The sequence below is a fragment of the Hippocampus bargibanti genome, linkage group LG02, assembly GCF_051943395.1.
Source record: "Hippocampus bargibanti isolate YZ-2025 linkage group LG02, ASM5194339v1, whole genome shotgun sequence".
NCBI classification, from domain to species: Eukaryota; Metazoa; Chordata; class Actinopteri; order Syngnathiformes; family Syngnathidae; genus Hippocampus; species Hippocampus bargibanti.
Window position 1 is genome coordinate 5,202,093 of NC_142735.1, and position 14,974 is coordinate 5,217,066.

The following is a 14,974-nucleotide window of genomic DNA, read 5'->3' on the forward strand; positions in this document are numbered from 1 at the left end:
ATGCCTTCCTTCTTAACTGAGTGTGTCAAATCTTGGCACACTGAAAATTGCTGTGAAACATGCTGCTCATTGTGTATGCAATCTATCAAATTCCATGTGTTTCTCCCCAAGAAGGAATGCATTCAGATGAAAAAAAAGATTGCATCCATATTGTCTAAATGATCTTTTATTAGAATAAACAAGTCAATATGGTACATTTTAGTATGGCTACTAGACTCGTGCAGCAGTGGTACAAACCAGTTCATTTGTTTTTTTAAAACATCAATTGTACAGCACCAACAACACCCTGCTAACACATTTCCGTACATATCATACTATGTGAAATACACAAAATACAATTTTAAAAATATATAAATTACACAAAGCGCAGTAATAAAATAAAGATCTTGTCAAAAGGTGAATTCTTGAATTTCGCTGAGTGCAACCTTGTTAGAAGTCAAACCAGAGCACTGAACTGCACTTCGAAGAGGTAGCTTCACATTCACTCAAATTAGGGCAGAGGAAAAGCCAACTCGTATAGTATTGAAATGAACACGATGAATTTGGCTCCACGCAAAACAATATTTACAAATACAATTACAAGACATGGTTACATAATTTTTTACAAACTACAGGCATTATTGCTATAATGACCTGAAATTTGTCATCTGCTGCTAAACTGTCATTTACTCCAGCTGCTTCCTGTCCATGTAACACTAAGTATAGCGGTTGTTTTGACAGTCATTGGGTAATTTAGTCTGGTGTCGCTGAGAACCTAACCGACGCAAACATAGAATTAGAAAAACTCAAAATAACACACGGTCTCATTTTTATGGTTCATTCATGCCCTTCAGATAGGCTTATTAATAATACATTTCATTGATAAGCGCCTTTCAAAAATCTCACTTTATAGTCACTTTATAGTCACAGTGTAAGTTTTTCTGTGGGTGAGCAGCAACAGCCACACGCGCCATCGATCACGCAACTCTGCAGCAACTCAAATAGATAGAAAGCTAGCTAATAGATAGCCAATAGCTATCAAGCTAATAGATAGCTCATGGATAGCTAGCTAGATAGCTAATAGCCAATAGACAACAACAGACAGCAAACAGAGATTAAACAAGTTAAAGCTTGAATAAACCAACATTTTTGGTCAATCCCAGCTCTCATGTAAATATTTTTGTTTCTGTCCATTGTCTGCTTCATTTAACCACAACACGAAATCTTACATGATGCAATTTACAACTCAGTTGTTGTTTTTCCAAATATTTATATATATCCCGATAAATAAATTCTTTTTTGTCTCCATTTATCTACAAAAATTTTGAATAGAAAAAAATACACAATGAATAGAACAAATATTGAGTGGAAAAATAATAAAGGCTCTGGATGAGTGAGGTTAAATGAATGTGCTTTTGTACATTGCCTTTTTGACACATCATCGACCCTGCCTCACACTTCAGGTATGACTAATGGATTTACATTCAAATCAACTGTTACACAGATGCAGCTGTTGAATTTATCTTCTGGCAATTAGTGATGCCTGCTGAAGAATAATGACAAAATGGAAAAGTGACTGTTGTTCCTGAATTAGTGGAGCAACCAAACCCCAGATGTCAAAATAACAATAAAAAAAATTGCGAGATCATACAGCGTATGTTAAGATTACACTTCAATATATGTTCTATTGCATAGCTTCATTTGCTACCTTTATAAATTACGAAATCAGATATTGAAATTACTGTACGTACGTCATTGGGACAACGTTGTCAATGTAATTTTCACTGTGGCTCCAGTTATCCGCTGTGTAGAACTGGGTTGATTATAAAGACAAAATAGATTATACAAATCTTCTATTGGACGTGATCTTATGATGCGGAATGTACAGTAAAAAAGGTGAGCTCTACAGTTTTAAAATTTAAAGAAATAAATCATTTTCATTTGCCATTCGATGCTGCCGCAACCAGATGGGTTGGTGCATCTCAAGTGAGTAGCTAAAATGAATGATCCAGCTGCCGGGTCAAAAGTCACTCAATTCCAGTCAATGTTTAACTGAGCAGGAGGCTCTCAACCCCACTTTTTTTTAATCAAGCAACACCACTTTAAAAGCACCTGCGGGGCATTACAGTAAGTACACCTGGCAACATTTTCTGCCATAAAAAAATCTGTGTGAACATTGCAGAAAAAATTCTGTGTTAACATTGCAGGCGGTTTGTGTATTTGTCAGTCTTGAATAATTTCAAGGATACATGCAAAATCTTGATCTGAACATTTGATGCTTATGTATACAATTTAATTGGCACTGTCAGAAATGTTTGTGGGTGTATTCTTTGTCTATCTATCTATCTATCTATCTATCTATCTATCTATCTATCTATCTATCTATAGCACAGTAATTATGCTATCTATCTAGCGAGCTAGTTAGCTAGATAGATAGATAGCATAAATGCATTCATTTAATCATGTATTCATTTATTTATTTAACATTTAATATATATATATATATATATATATATATATATATATATATATATATATATATATATATATATATATATATATATATAAAACTATTGCATTGGAGTGCCAGAATGAGACTTGAGGGGGGATAATGAGGAGTAAGTGTATTCTTCTTTGAAGGACATAAATTGAAACTTTACTGCTCTGTAATGTGTGGTGAATAAGATGATACACCCACGTTCTTATGAGTCATATAATCTGAATATTGTTTAAAATATTTATGACTGCACTACACTGTGGTTTTGTCGAATATTTTCACCCTTAGGTTTTATCAATGATGCATTGAACCAACTCTCCATTATAGTAAATAGAAGTTTTCACCTCTGACAGTGTCAGTAAGAATTGCACATTTTCTTAAATCATAAGATAGTCCAGGTGTACCCAATGCCAATTACCTGTGAGGGTAGAGCGGAGGAGCGTAATGTCAGTTTTGAACCTGTCACGCTGGTGCAGCAAATACGCTAGGGACTTCCACATCTGGAAAAAACATCAAATGGAGCTACCCATGAAGCGGAGCATGGTCAAAGCTTTGACCACAATAGAGAAGATGTTAGCTCGCTTCGGTGGCTCTTTGAGGGCGCTGATATGATTCTTGAGGTGGCGGAAGACGGCGTCGTCAAACATGGGGTCATCCGAAAATACAGCCTCCACCAGTCTGTGCGGGGTCCCAAACTCCACCATGAGGTCCTTCACCACTGGCGTGACCACCTGGTCCATACTGGCCAAGGAACGGATGTCCTCGATGTGGCGGGGGCTGATCTCCTCCAGGGCCCGGTAGAGGAGCCGTTCGATGACCAGGACGAGGGCATCTATGCGCACTCCCGTCTTGCGCTTGCGCTGCAGCCTCTGGTCCAGCTGCGTGACCAGCGTGTAGACCAGGAGCCGCGTCAGCTTCTCCTGCAATGCCGGGATATTGTCGGATTCCGGCTCAGACAGCACCTCGTCGCTGGTGGCGCCGACGTCTGGCGTGGTGCCGGTGCGCATGTCCGGCGTGGTCCCGGTGCGCAAGTCAGGCGTGGTCGTGTGCACCTTCGGTGTGTGGGTACGGACCTCCGGCGTAGTAGTACGCAACGTCGACGCAGAGGCCTCCGAGGACTGTTCCAAGTCCAGCTTGGGGATCACGTGTTCTTCTGCAGTGGTTTGTGGCGTCATGGCTTTCTCCACCAGCTGGTTGATGTCCGTGAGAGCGCCAGACACCTCGTCCGCATACGTCTCCTCGTTGGCGGGTTCCATCTCCAGCCAGAGGAAGAGCTGCTGCAGGAACCTCCACACGGCATCCTCAGTCATGGCGTACAGCACCTCTGGAGAGAAGATTTGACCATCCCAGTGGATCTTCCCTAGGGTTGGACATGGATGGGAAAATAAATGGTCAATAAATGTCTAGGAATATTTAACATGGGGCATTTTTTAGTTGGAAACTTTCCATGGGAATAAACAGAAAATTGAGGGTTATCTAATGCTGTCATATGTAACACATTACCTTTTCTTGATACTTGCACTATGTAGTTTTTTTAATGAAACTGTTTTACACATTAACAGTATACATCTCAGTGTGCTGACATTTTTACTATGCTTAGAATATCTTTTTTTATCCCTTTGAAATTGCTGCTGTGGACTGCAAATTTCCCCATTGTGGGACAATTAAAGGTTTTCTGGTTCTGATTATAAAATGATGCAAAAAAGGGGACATCAACCTCAAAACATTATTTATGTTGTACGCAGCCCTACTAGTAAAAAAAAGAATTGTGATTAATATTGCTTTTGTGAAATATGAGTTAATTGTTAAAATCCACCATTTTTTGTTCATATCAGGGGGCAGCCATGTTGCCAGTTGCTGTAACATCACCGGTTGCTCAAGGCTCTCGTAACAACCAATCATCGCCTTACCAGTCATCATGACTTACCTTCAGAAAACAGGTGAGCCACCCATTCATAATCCACCAATGTAACTAAGAATGCCGTTTTTAGATTAGTGGCCACTACATATTACTGTCAAGAAAATTTGGGTTTATTTGCTCTTTAATCAGAAAGTCATTGAAGCACTATGTTGTAGAATATATCTGAATGTGTAAGGCGCACCCAAAAGATGTTCTTCAAAAAAATGATCCTGCACCTGATACACAGTTGCGCCTTATATGTGAAGTCATATTGAGCCACAACAGGTCTAGCAACTACTGTCAGCAGCCACCAACTCCATTTCCACCAGAAGAAGTCATGGGTTAACCCAGCCTCTACTGTATCACTGTATAATGTGGTGTGCCTAATATTTGGAAAACTTTTATATATTTCTATATTGTATTTGGAAAACTTGTGATTCATTAAAAGTGCACCTTATACTCCTTACATACGGAAAAAGTTTGAAAATACACCATTTATTGGGGGTGCGCCTTATACGTACTCCGGAAAATATGTTAATTGATGATTCTTTCAGATTTATTTAATTGCCCATATATACCCATCCCATAAATACCCAAAAACAAGTGAGTAGTTTAGTCTATTATGTTTACCGTCACGGTGACGTGTGAGTGATACTCATAACCAACTTTGATGGACAATAGAATGGCATGAAAGTGTACACAATCACATTCAAATATCAAATCAGTCATTTTACATATGCATAAGTCACATCAATGGCTCAAGTGGTTCCTGTGGCTTGAAAGTTGTTTTGGGGAAAATGAGAGAAAAACTCAAGCGACAACTAATTTGAAAAAAAAAAAAAAAAATAATAATATCATAGGTAAGAGCTTTGCTACTATGTGTTTGCCAACAAATCCCAAGAAATTTATTAAACCGCCGAATGAAATGTTTGTTTTTACCTCCGCCAAGACAAAAAAAACAGCAGGTATGCAACAGCGATCTCACAGAAAATGCCCACCACGCCATTTGTCACATGCCCACTTGTACACGTGAAATGAGCCAATTTCACTCCACTGGTTCGTACTGTTAACTGTTGATCTATCTATCTATATACTCTATTTCTATCTATTTGTGTATTAATTTATTTATGCATAGATTTATCAATCTATTTACTTAATTCATTATGTGTCTGTTATTTGTTTAGCTTATTTTTTGGTGGGGAGGCTTTGTGTGAACGAATTTTTAAACAGACCGTAAACTCAGGTGTTCAAACACCATTGTTATAATGATGGACAAAATTAAATATATTTGGGGGGCACTATACCTACAATCCTGCACTTTTAAAAGTAATCGTTTGATTAGAATATCTGAACATCTGCGCAGGAGGGTAAGGTTATAAAATATATTTTTGGGTGATAAAGTAACGAAATAAACATCGAAAAGGCATTTATTTCCCTGACAGTGAGTCAATTTGGGCTGCTTAAAAAACGAAAAGCATTATTATTATTATTATTATTATTATTATTATTAAATGGCAGGTGGCTAAACGCTCTATAAAGTTAAATTCCCTTCAACATAATTAGTCGTAGGTTCTCGCATTTTCCCATAGAAAATTTCCAACTTCGACAGCGCCCGGAATTTGCAACAATCAGCTTACCCCGCCGTCCCCAGAGGACCGTGTCCATTAAGGGTGTCCTCGGGCGGCTCGAAGGCACCTCGTACACGTCATTCTGGCAAGACATGACGTACTCATACAACTGGGACGTGAGGCCCTCGGAGAAGCTTCCGATCTTCTCGTCGATGTACCGCTTGACTTTCCCGGCCCGATCCGGAACATCCATCTGGCTGAACTCGTTGTATAATTTGTCGACGCTCTCCTGGATGGAGTCGAAGTCGAACACCGGGTGCTGAGATTGCCGGACAGCCAGCGTGCTGGTACGGTAGGCCGGCCGAAGCTCCGGACACTTGGGGCCGTCGCTGCCCACGACGCTCGGGCTGCTGCTGTCCTCGGTCCGGGACCGGCGGTCCGGCGTCAGCGACACCAGGCACGCGTCCCGGTTCTTGAATGAGCTCTTGAGTGACCCGAGCATGCGCGCGAATTGCATTCGAGCGAAACGGAAGAAACGCAGGCGCTGCATTCTCTTGCCGGCGACCCCTGATTGCCTCTCGGTGGTCTTGAAAAAGTTCTTGACTTTCTTTAAAATCAGCTTCCAGTTTAGGTTGAAACGTGTGATGCGGGCCTCGCCGCGCACGCACGCGTCTCCGGAACCGCCGTATGTGTCTTGCGTTATGGTTCTGGTGATATCGACCGCCGCTAATTGCGCGTCCTCCAACACGACCGGGTCCACCACGTCGGGCGCCTTTGCCTCCTTCGGGTTGGACCACTTGAGAAGGATCCGCCTCACGGAATCTGTCATCTCGTTGACCTTCATGTCGGAGCTCCCGCACAGCAACTGGCGTGGGGTTCGAGCCCTCGCGAACACGTGTCGGAAGTATTCCACGGCCTTGCGGAAAATGGAGGCCAGGTTGGCCACACTGGACATGGTGCCTCGGATGAGGAGTGTGGGCTCTGACGGCCATTCGCTTGTGCTTTTGGCCACCGATAACGCCGAGTTGACCCGGTGCTTTACTTCGGACTCCATAAGTGAGGTGAGCTCCATGACGCCCTCGCACTTTTGCGGCGGGCTGTCCAGTGCAGCCGAGAATGTCTCCGTGATGCATTCGCTGAGCCTCGGGCTGCACCTGTCGATCGCCATGTTGACCTGCGCCTGGGACGCGTGACCACGCAGGTGTTCGATGAAGACCGGCTGCAGGTGTTTTACCACGTCTGACGTAATCTTTTGGATCACTTCGGTGATGGTGTCGACCAGGATGGCCTTGGTTTCGGAATCGGGCGTGCCGGCTACGAGAAGGGCTCTCTGGGGGGCGGAGATCTGGCTGACGCGCGCCTTCACGGCTTCCACGATAGCTTCCGGTTTAATGAGCTCCTCCATTGTTGCCCACCCCTACATCGGCCCAACAAAAAGAAGTAAAAGCAGAAGAAGAAAAGGGTCCGATTCACGTTTAAGTGATCCGCAGAAACACCAGATGCATAGCGTACTTCTAACAGACACGTCCTCTCCACCTGACCATGCATGGTCTCTTATGTCCTTTTAACAAAGCTGCCGGGAGAGAAGCGACAAAAGGTGACGTCACAGGCGAGTGGGAAACGTGCCCCCGCGGACCTTTTCTCGTGTGGCGACCGATGACGTCACCTGGGGAAGCGTGAAATGCGGCTTCCCGAGTCTGCGCTTGCAACGCATGACGTCACGGTACCATTTTCAAAACCACTTGGTGCTTTAACCTCAATGATAAGCAATGCCGGCGTTTCTACATTTGTATCTCGATGAATCTGAATATTGTGGGAAACTTTATTTTTGTAGTTAAATTCCAATTAGCTAATCTTATCCATGTTAAGGTTCAGAAATCATAAATCGGGAGATTTCCGTACTCGCGAATCTGATGTGTGTTAAAATAATGTGAGCGTTACAAAACAGTAAATTAGAAGTAAATAAAACATAAAATGCTTTCATTGTTTATTTATACATTCTATTAGTATAAAAATGTAATTTTTTTACATTTTCTTTTGTTTCACCTTACAAATAACTGTATTGCATCAATAGTTGCTGTGTTAACTATTGTGAATATTGTGGTCAAAATAATAAGACTTAACGTGGATGGAATCTAAAAATGAACTTTATGATTCACAAAAAGTTAAAGACATTTTGTTTAATTTCTCTAACGATAAACCCTAACTGCACCACTTCGGGGATTCACAAGTTCCACGTGCCATCATCACGAGTAATATTGAGTATTTTCTGTAGTAGGCCTACATGATAATCACAAGCGAGACACATTCCATTTTAAAAAAGTGCATTTAATATTTTTGTAAGCCACTTGCACACTGTATATCACAAAAATTTTACCGTATTAAATATGGTAATTTCAAAATTGATCGCATCGTTAATATCACCAAATTTGTTTGACTCAATTGGTGGAAACAATCTTGAACAGCAAGTAGTAAGAGGAAATGTCTCAGTTATTTAGGACCTTAATCAATTAATTAGTAAATCATTGATTTAAATTAATACTGTTGTTAGTGTTTGTGTAAATTATATATATATATATATATATATATATATATATATAATTTATATAATCTCTACTCTCTCTCTTGGCAGTCCATCAAAGTCGAAGATGACGTCGCTTCCATTGCTTTGTGGGGTATTGGACAGTGGTTATCGGCGCTGGCGTCGATGCCACTGTAAGTGACTATGAAGCCCGATTCTGGAGCCACAAATCCACACACACACACACACACACACACACACACATATATATATATATATATATATATATATATATATATATATATATATATATATATATATATATATATATATATATATATATATATGTATACAGTAAAGTCTCGTTATATAGATACTCAAGGGAGTCCGAAAAATATCGATATAACCAGGACTATCGATATATCCCATCCTGCGCCGAACTGCATTAAACAAAAGCCGCCAAAAGAGGGCAGCCAAGCGCCATATAAGAAACGGAGCTGGCCATTAGCTCCCTTTTTTGTTCCCCCAATGTTGCCTCAAAATGGCACATATAATTCTTTAATGATTGTAAACATGTATGCTTTAATCTTCAGAACCACAGTGTATTTGAAACATATTCATAACTGGATGTGTAACAAGAAAGCATATTATCCGAATCTGAAGCCATTGTTTGGATTCACAAGCAATGCAAGACGTCTTGGCGTGAAGTCATTTTTATTTGCATTTGAATAAAAAGTGACATGGGCTGTCCTTTAATACACAGTATGGAATGTTAATAATTTTCAAAATCATCGCGCATCAATCTTCTTCTGCTTCCCATTTTTACCTTTTAACACAAACGCTTCAATCTCGTCTGCTACACACGAGCTAGCGTCTGAAAATGAAAATGGCTCTGCTACAGGAGTGCTGGGCACGTAACCAAGTCACCTGACCAAGTCGACCAATGGCGCGACTGATGGCGTGACACGTAACCAAGACACGTGACCAGGTTGACCAATGGCGCGACCGATGGCGTGTCACGTGACAAAGTCACACGGCCAAGTCGACCAATAGCGCGACCGATGGCGGCTCATGTGACCAAGTCGACCAATGGCGCGACCGGTGGCGGCTCACGTAACAAGACACGTGACCAAGTTGACCAATGGCGCGACGGATATATCGATATAAACAACAAAAATGGCCGGCGGGGGATGAAAAGGAGCACCGTAATAACCGGATTATCGTAACAACAGGGTATCGTACTAAACGGTACTAATTATACATAAAAAGACTAGAAATGTGCAAGGGAAACGAAAATAATATCGTAATAAGCGGTACTATCGATATAACCGATATCGATATAACGAGACTTTACTGTATATATATATATATATATATATATATATATATATATATATATATATATATATATATATATATAGTGTCAGGATTAAATATTTTTTTCTGAGGAAGTTGATTATTTGTGCATTTGCATGGCCTGGGGATTCTCTATATTTGTTTGCAGAGGACATAAATGTTCAGATAATATAGTCAACTGCCCTTGTGACATGGGTAAAGTGGACCCATCCCTAATCATCTCCCTGCCACACAAACGCACACGCACACACACACAGACACACGCACACACACACACACACACACACACACACACACACACACACACACACACACACACACACACACACACACACACACACAAATCAGCAATATGCGGTCACGGTCGTGCAGTTAATCTGATAATTATATTTTATTGCATGAATGGATTTCCATAATGATTATGGGAAATTCTTCCACGCAGGTATCATGTTTATGGATGAAATCAATGATATCCACCGCACACATCCGCAGAGCCTTGTGCCGCGATCAAATCGCGAAAAAATCTCCAGCATCAAGGATACCATATAGAACACAAACTAAAAAAAATAGTCTGAAAAATGAACTTTTTTTCAATAACCAAATTGTTAACTGAATTGGGCGGGGAATACGCTTAACCCCCACCACCAAATTCCTTTGTGGGTCGCAAAACCTATTTGTGTCTTTTAGCTCTTCCATTGGACACCCAATGCTTCCACAATAAACAAATCAACAAAACAAGCATTCACACAGGAATTAACATTAACTAATCACCCCCCCCCCATATCCTGATACCCTGCCCTGGAGTTCAAGTCCTCTCATGTTTTTCGTAGTGTCCAGTGTTGGGTATACCTGATGAGTTAGCACAAAGTTCTGTCTCGTCTACTCTGTGACCCATGTAGCCACAGTTGAGGCAAGCCCCAGTTTAGAAATTCTCATCTGCGTGTAACCAAATTTCACCAAGCAGCATAGGTTCTTCTTACAATTCATTGACTGGTACTGTGGTCTTGATTGCAGGATAAGTGGTTCTCCCTGTTATGTGATCGCCTCTTGCAGTCATTGAGTATCTCAGATGGCAGTCGCATGTCCTCCTGCTTGCGTTTCCAGATGAAGGGCCACACTCATGAGTTACCCTGTGGAGGGATGCTGGTCAAAAATCAAAGTACAATGATGAAATACAAGGCGAGAAGCTCTGAGGCAGAATGTCAAAAATGTCTTGGATAAACAGGCAACAAAGTTGAGAGCTAGAGTCAATAATCCCTCAGCAGGTTTTCAATGTAGATCAGATTTAAAAAGTAGCTCAATGATGTGTAGAGGCAGATGTGGTTCTGGAAGGAACACCCTCCAATTCCGCAAGAGACTGAATAAACAAACAGGACATGATGATGACAACACCATCTGCGCCATGCAATTGACCTCCTTTTGGTTGTCTAAAATGTTGTAATAGTTTTTGGCATGCTAGATTAGACTTGCCCTGGCACTATATAAAGTTGCACCTTTTGTGTCAGCACAGTGGCGCCAATCAACTAAACTACAGCTCCGGTACTGAAAACGAGTCCCACACTGGCCCTTAGCAGTGCTGTGGTTGTGCCAAGCCTACCTTTGGAAATTCTGTTTCAAAAGTTCATCCATCATTTAATCTATCCTTATATTTTTGGACGTTTTATATATGTGTACAACTTTGAAAGGTGCCAGCCCTCCCATGACCCCCATTAGGACAAACCTGACAGAAAGTGAATGGATGGATCTTTTTTCGTCAATTCATTATGGCTTGAAATGAATCCTGATAAGGAAAAATGTTCCCCACCCAAGATGTAAAGGCCACCAGCCGCTAATCAGACATTCTACCTTTAAAAGTTACCTTTTATTTGTGACAAGTGCAACCCAGGAAAACTTTCCCTCTGGCTTTCTATCAAACGAGCAATTATCGCCTTCTCAGCAGCCCAGTTTCTTCGTAACTTTGTCTTTCTGACAATTAGCCCGCTATCACATCAAAAGTTTCTATCCCGGGAGCACAAATGTGTTGATGGAATCATTAAGCAGCCTTTGCAGACGAACGATATTATGGTGCAAATGTATGATCCACTGGTGATCACTTTCATAATTCTACTGACATTTTTGTAGGAAGCAAGGATGTAAAAAGTGTATTTATTAAAACCACTGCATTCTTGGTGATCTTTGCAGATGCAGATTAAAGGACAACCGACACCATTTTTTGTTTCTTAACTGACATCAGAAAAATGTTTTATACAGCATCTGAAAATACCCAAAACATGCAGTATGATATTTGTAGTGAAATGCAAAACACCAATAAAAATGATTTCAAGTGTCCCAAAACTACTTCAAAATGACCTCAGAAAGTTTTCCCTGTATATATATATATATATATATATATATATATATATATATATATATATATATATATATATATATATATATATATATATATATATATATATATATATATAGCTGCGAGAGTGGTGTGATATTAATACACGTCCGCTAGAAGATGCCGTTGGCCAGGAAATAACTTAATTATATATACTTTTACTATTATGTCAACATAATTTCCAACAGCCAAAAACGTCTGTGTAAGCTCTCAGTCGTACAGGAGTGGTCCATCGATGAGAAGGTTTCTTCAGTCGTCATCTGTACAAATTTGAAGGTGTCGGACGTTTCGCCTCCTATCCAAGAGGCTTCGTCAGCGAACTAAAGTCTGACTGGTCGTGTCGGCCCTATTTATATATCCCTAATGTCCAGACATGGTGGCGCCGGACACAGCTATGATAGGTCCCTACTCTCAGGTTGAGGGGGGCAGAGGACCCCTCCCTGTGGCCCCACTGATTGTTCCTACATTCCTGACTAACGACTGGCCTATTTCCCCCACTCCCACCGGTATCACCTCATCAGCATTACGAATGTTGCCTCACCTGTGTTGCCTAAACAGGCTATTGTATGAACGATCCAAATTGAACTTCACCCCACCAGACCGGTTTAACGAAGGATTTAGTTGTTTAATGAGAATCGCTTCTTTTACTCCCCTTTCAAACCATCTGCGTTCTTTCGATTTTAACCTCATTGTCGTCAAATGAGTGGTTGCTAGCTTTTAGGTGCAAATGTACTGCTGATTGAGGCCCACTAGTATTATCCCTGCGATGTTGCTACTCCCCAATGTACTGCTCTTTACAATTTTCATTCTTACATTCTTACACTTAGGGATATATAAATAGGGCCGATACGACCAGTCAGACTTTAGTTTACTGACGAAGCCTCTTGGCCAAATAGTAATGCAGGGTTCACTGCTATGAAAAGATGGTCTTTGTTTCCTTCTTGAACATGTTCTCATTTCCACATGTAATCTTTGGAGTATGTGCAGTTACTCATTTACATATGACGAGTACGTATTTCACAACGAGATTCAACTAATCTCATTTTGTGAACAATTTAAAGATGAATAATGAATCACAAGTCAAATGAGCAAAAAACGTGCTCATCATCGTTTAACTTGGAAGATTTGCCAAAGATGAATTATGTTGTACCCACCCCCCAAAAAAAATGTACAAGTAAAGTGAAAGTTTATGAATGCAGAAAAAAAATCAAAAGTCCAATGAGAACCGAACAAACGCCAAAATGCACAGTAAAACAATCATTCCCTGCATGCTGCAGATAATCCCCTCCCTCCTTCATTTATATGAAATCCTACGATATGCTGCCACTGCACATCCAAGTGCAGTCGGTGGATGCAGCAATATGACAACTTTATATTTGTTTTTTTTATGCACACTTTCAGAGAGTGTAAATCGAATTTATAGTCTGAACCTGTTGTTGTGTCCACTTGTGTTTTCTTGTCAGACAGCAAACGTTGCATAGCACTGTGTTCCGTTACGCTGCAGGCTCATGACAAAGAATATAAGAAGACAACCTTTTGCCGGAATGCGTGTCGGCACAATCAGTATGCTGACCGCCCACACACTCGGTATAGAAATCTGCACTATACAGGATACTCACATCGCATAATGTTTGACGTTGGCGTCTTCAAAGGAAAACTTGACACATTTAATCTGATTTACAGTATATATATATATTGTGCTATTGTGTGTTTCTCCATGATGAAGTTGAACAAAGGACAAATCCGCACACATGCCGGCAAGAGGATATTGTAGAAGCCTCATTTGTTGGGAAAATATTCCAAATGTGCATACACACAAACAATAGTATGGCTAATCTACAGAATTTGCGATATTTCAATCCGAGCCATTATCTCTCACTGTCACACAGCATTGTCGTAACCCCACATAAATAACAAAAACTGTTTTGTGTTATGTGAAGCCACATTGCAAAAAAGTCTTTCATTTTGTCTCTCACGGCTGAGGTGTAGCTATGATTGAAACAGTGGCGGGCCGTTCATGTCACTCCTCGGCCTTCAGTAGTTTCCAGGTAGGCCTTCAATTTTTATAAAACAGAGAAAACATATTGTACTGTAGTTGTGTCAAATGAAAAATATAACTCTTATGGTTTTGCACCGAAAATGGGCAGGCTTTTTTTTGCAGCCGCGAGCCTGATTGTATTACAACTGTATCTTTGGCAAACAGTATCACACATTTCTCTGAAAGTGTTTGAATTCTCTCTTGTGTATTAAAGGTTCACATTTTCCTCTTACAGCCTCTAAAAGGAAATTGTCATCACATCAGAAACACAGTCCGGTCTAATCGTTTTTCCTCCCACCCGGTAACCACAAAATCCTTTCTCCAATGTCATCGGTTACATGCTGACATGCCTTGTGAAAATGCTGACAGCGCTTATACAAAATAAAGAACCATCAGCAATGTTTTGCGTGAACTGTCAAATAGAGTATTGTACGATTGTGTTTTTGTTGAAGTCTGGAAAAAGAAGCACGCAAAACATAAGCGCGTGATACAACTTGAGTCTCATGTTGCGTCAAGCATCCAATTTGGGGGAACCTGCTGTGAATCAGGTAATAGGACATTCCCCCACCAACAGACAGAGACGCACTAACTAGGATAACGGTGCATTGGAGGATATTCATTACTCATTATGTACTAGATCTGTTTATTTTTTTGTGTTTTCATTCCCATACTACATTCCATTATTCTATTATTTGATATAGCACCCCAATTACGAGCATAGGGTTTTGT

General features: G+C 40.7%; 1 protein-coding gene and 1 long non-coding RNA gene across 3 annotated transcripts; one reads left to right on the plus strand and one right to left on the minus strand.

Moving 5' to 3' along the window:
- Positions 1–2,571: 2,571 nt before the first annotated feature.
- LOC148901276 (uncharacterized) lies at positions 2,572–7,522 on the minus strand. Its single transcript, XM_089021791.1, has 2 exons — positions 6,014–7,522; positions 2,572–3,836 (listed from the first exon to the last, which is right to left on the minus strand). The coding sequence occupies exons 1-2, from the start codon at positions 7,347–7,349 to the stop codon at positions 2,989–2,991; spliced, it is 2,184 nt and encodes a 727-aa protein (XP_088877917.1). The 5' UTR covers positions 7,350–7,522; the 3' UTR covers positions 2,572–2,988.
- Positions 4,312–14,629, plus strand: LOC148901277 (uncharacterized). Of its 2 annotated transcripts, none has more exons than XR_016118435.1 (4): positions 4,312–4,416; positions 7,518–7,667; positions 8,577–8,659; positions 14,481–14,629. It is a non-coding gene; the product is annotated as an uncharacterized LOC148901277 (long non-coding RNA). The 2 variants fall into 2 exon arrangements; XR_016118436.1 differs by lacking the exon at positions 14,481–14,629 and adding an exon at positions 10,836–12,153.
- The last annotated feature ends 345 nt before the right edge of the window (positions 14,630–14,974 follow it).

What these genes read in the sequence shown, in the direction of transcription:
- LOC148901276 (XM_089021791.1), bottom strand. Translation starts at nt 7,349, where the DNA reads ATGGAGGAGCTCATTAAACCGGAAGCTATCGTGGAAGCCGTGAAGGCG. An exon ending in GGTCCTCTGGGGACGGCGGG is followed by an intron (nt 3,837 to 6,013) that starts GTAAGCTGATTG and finishes GTCCAACCCTAG; the next exon opens with GGAAGATCCACTGGGATGGT.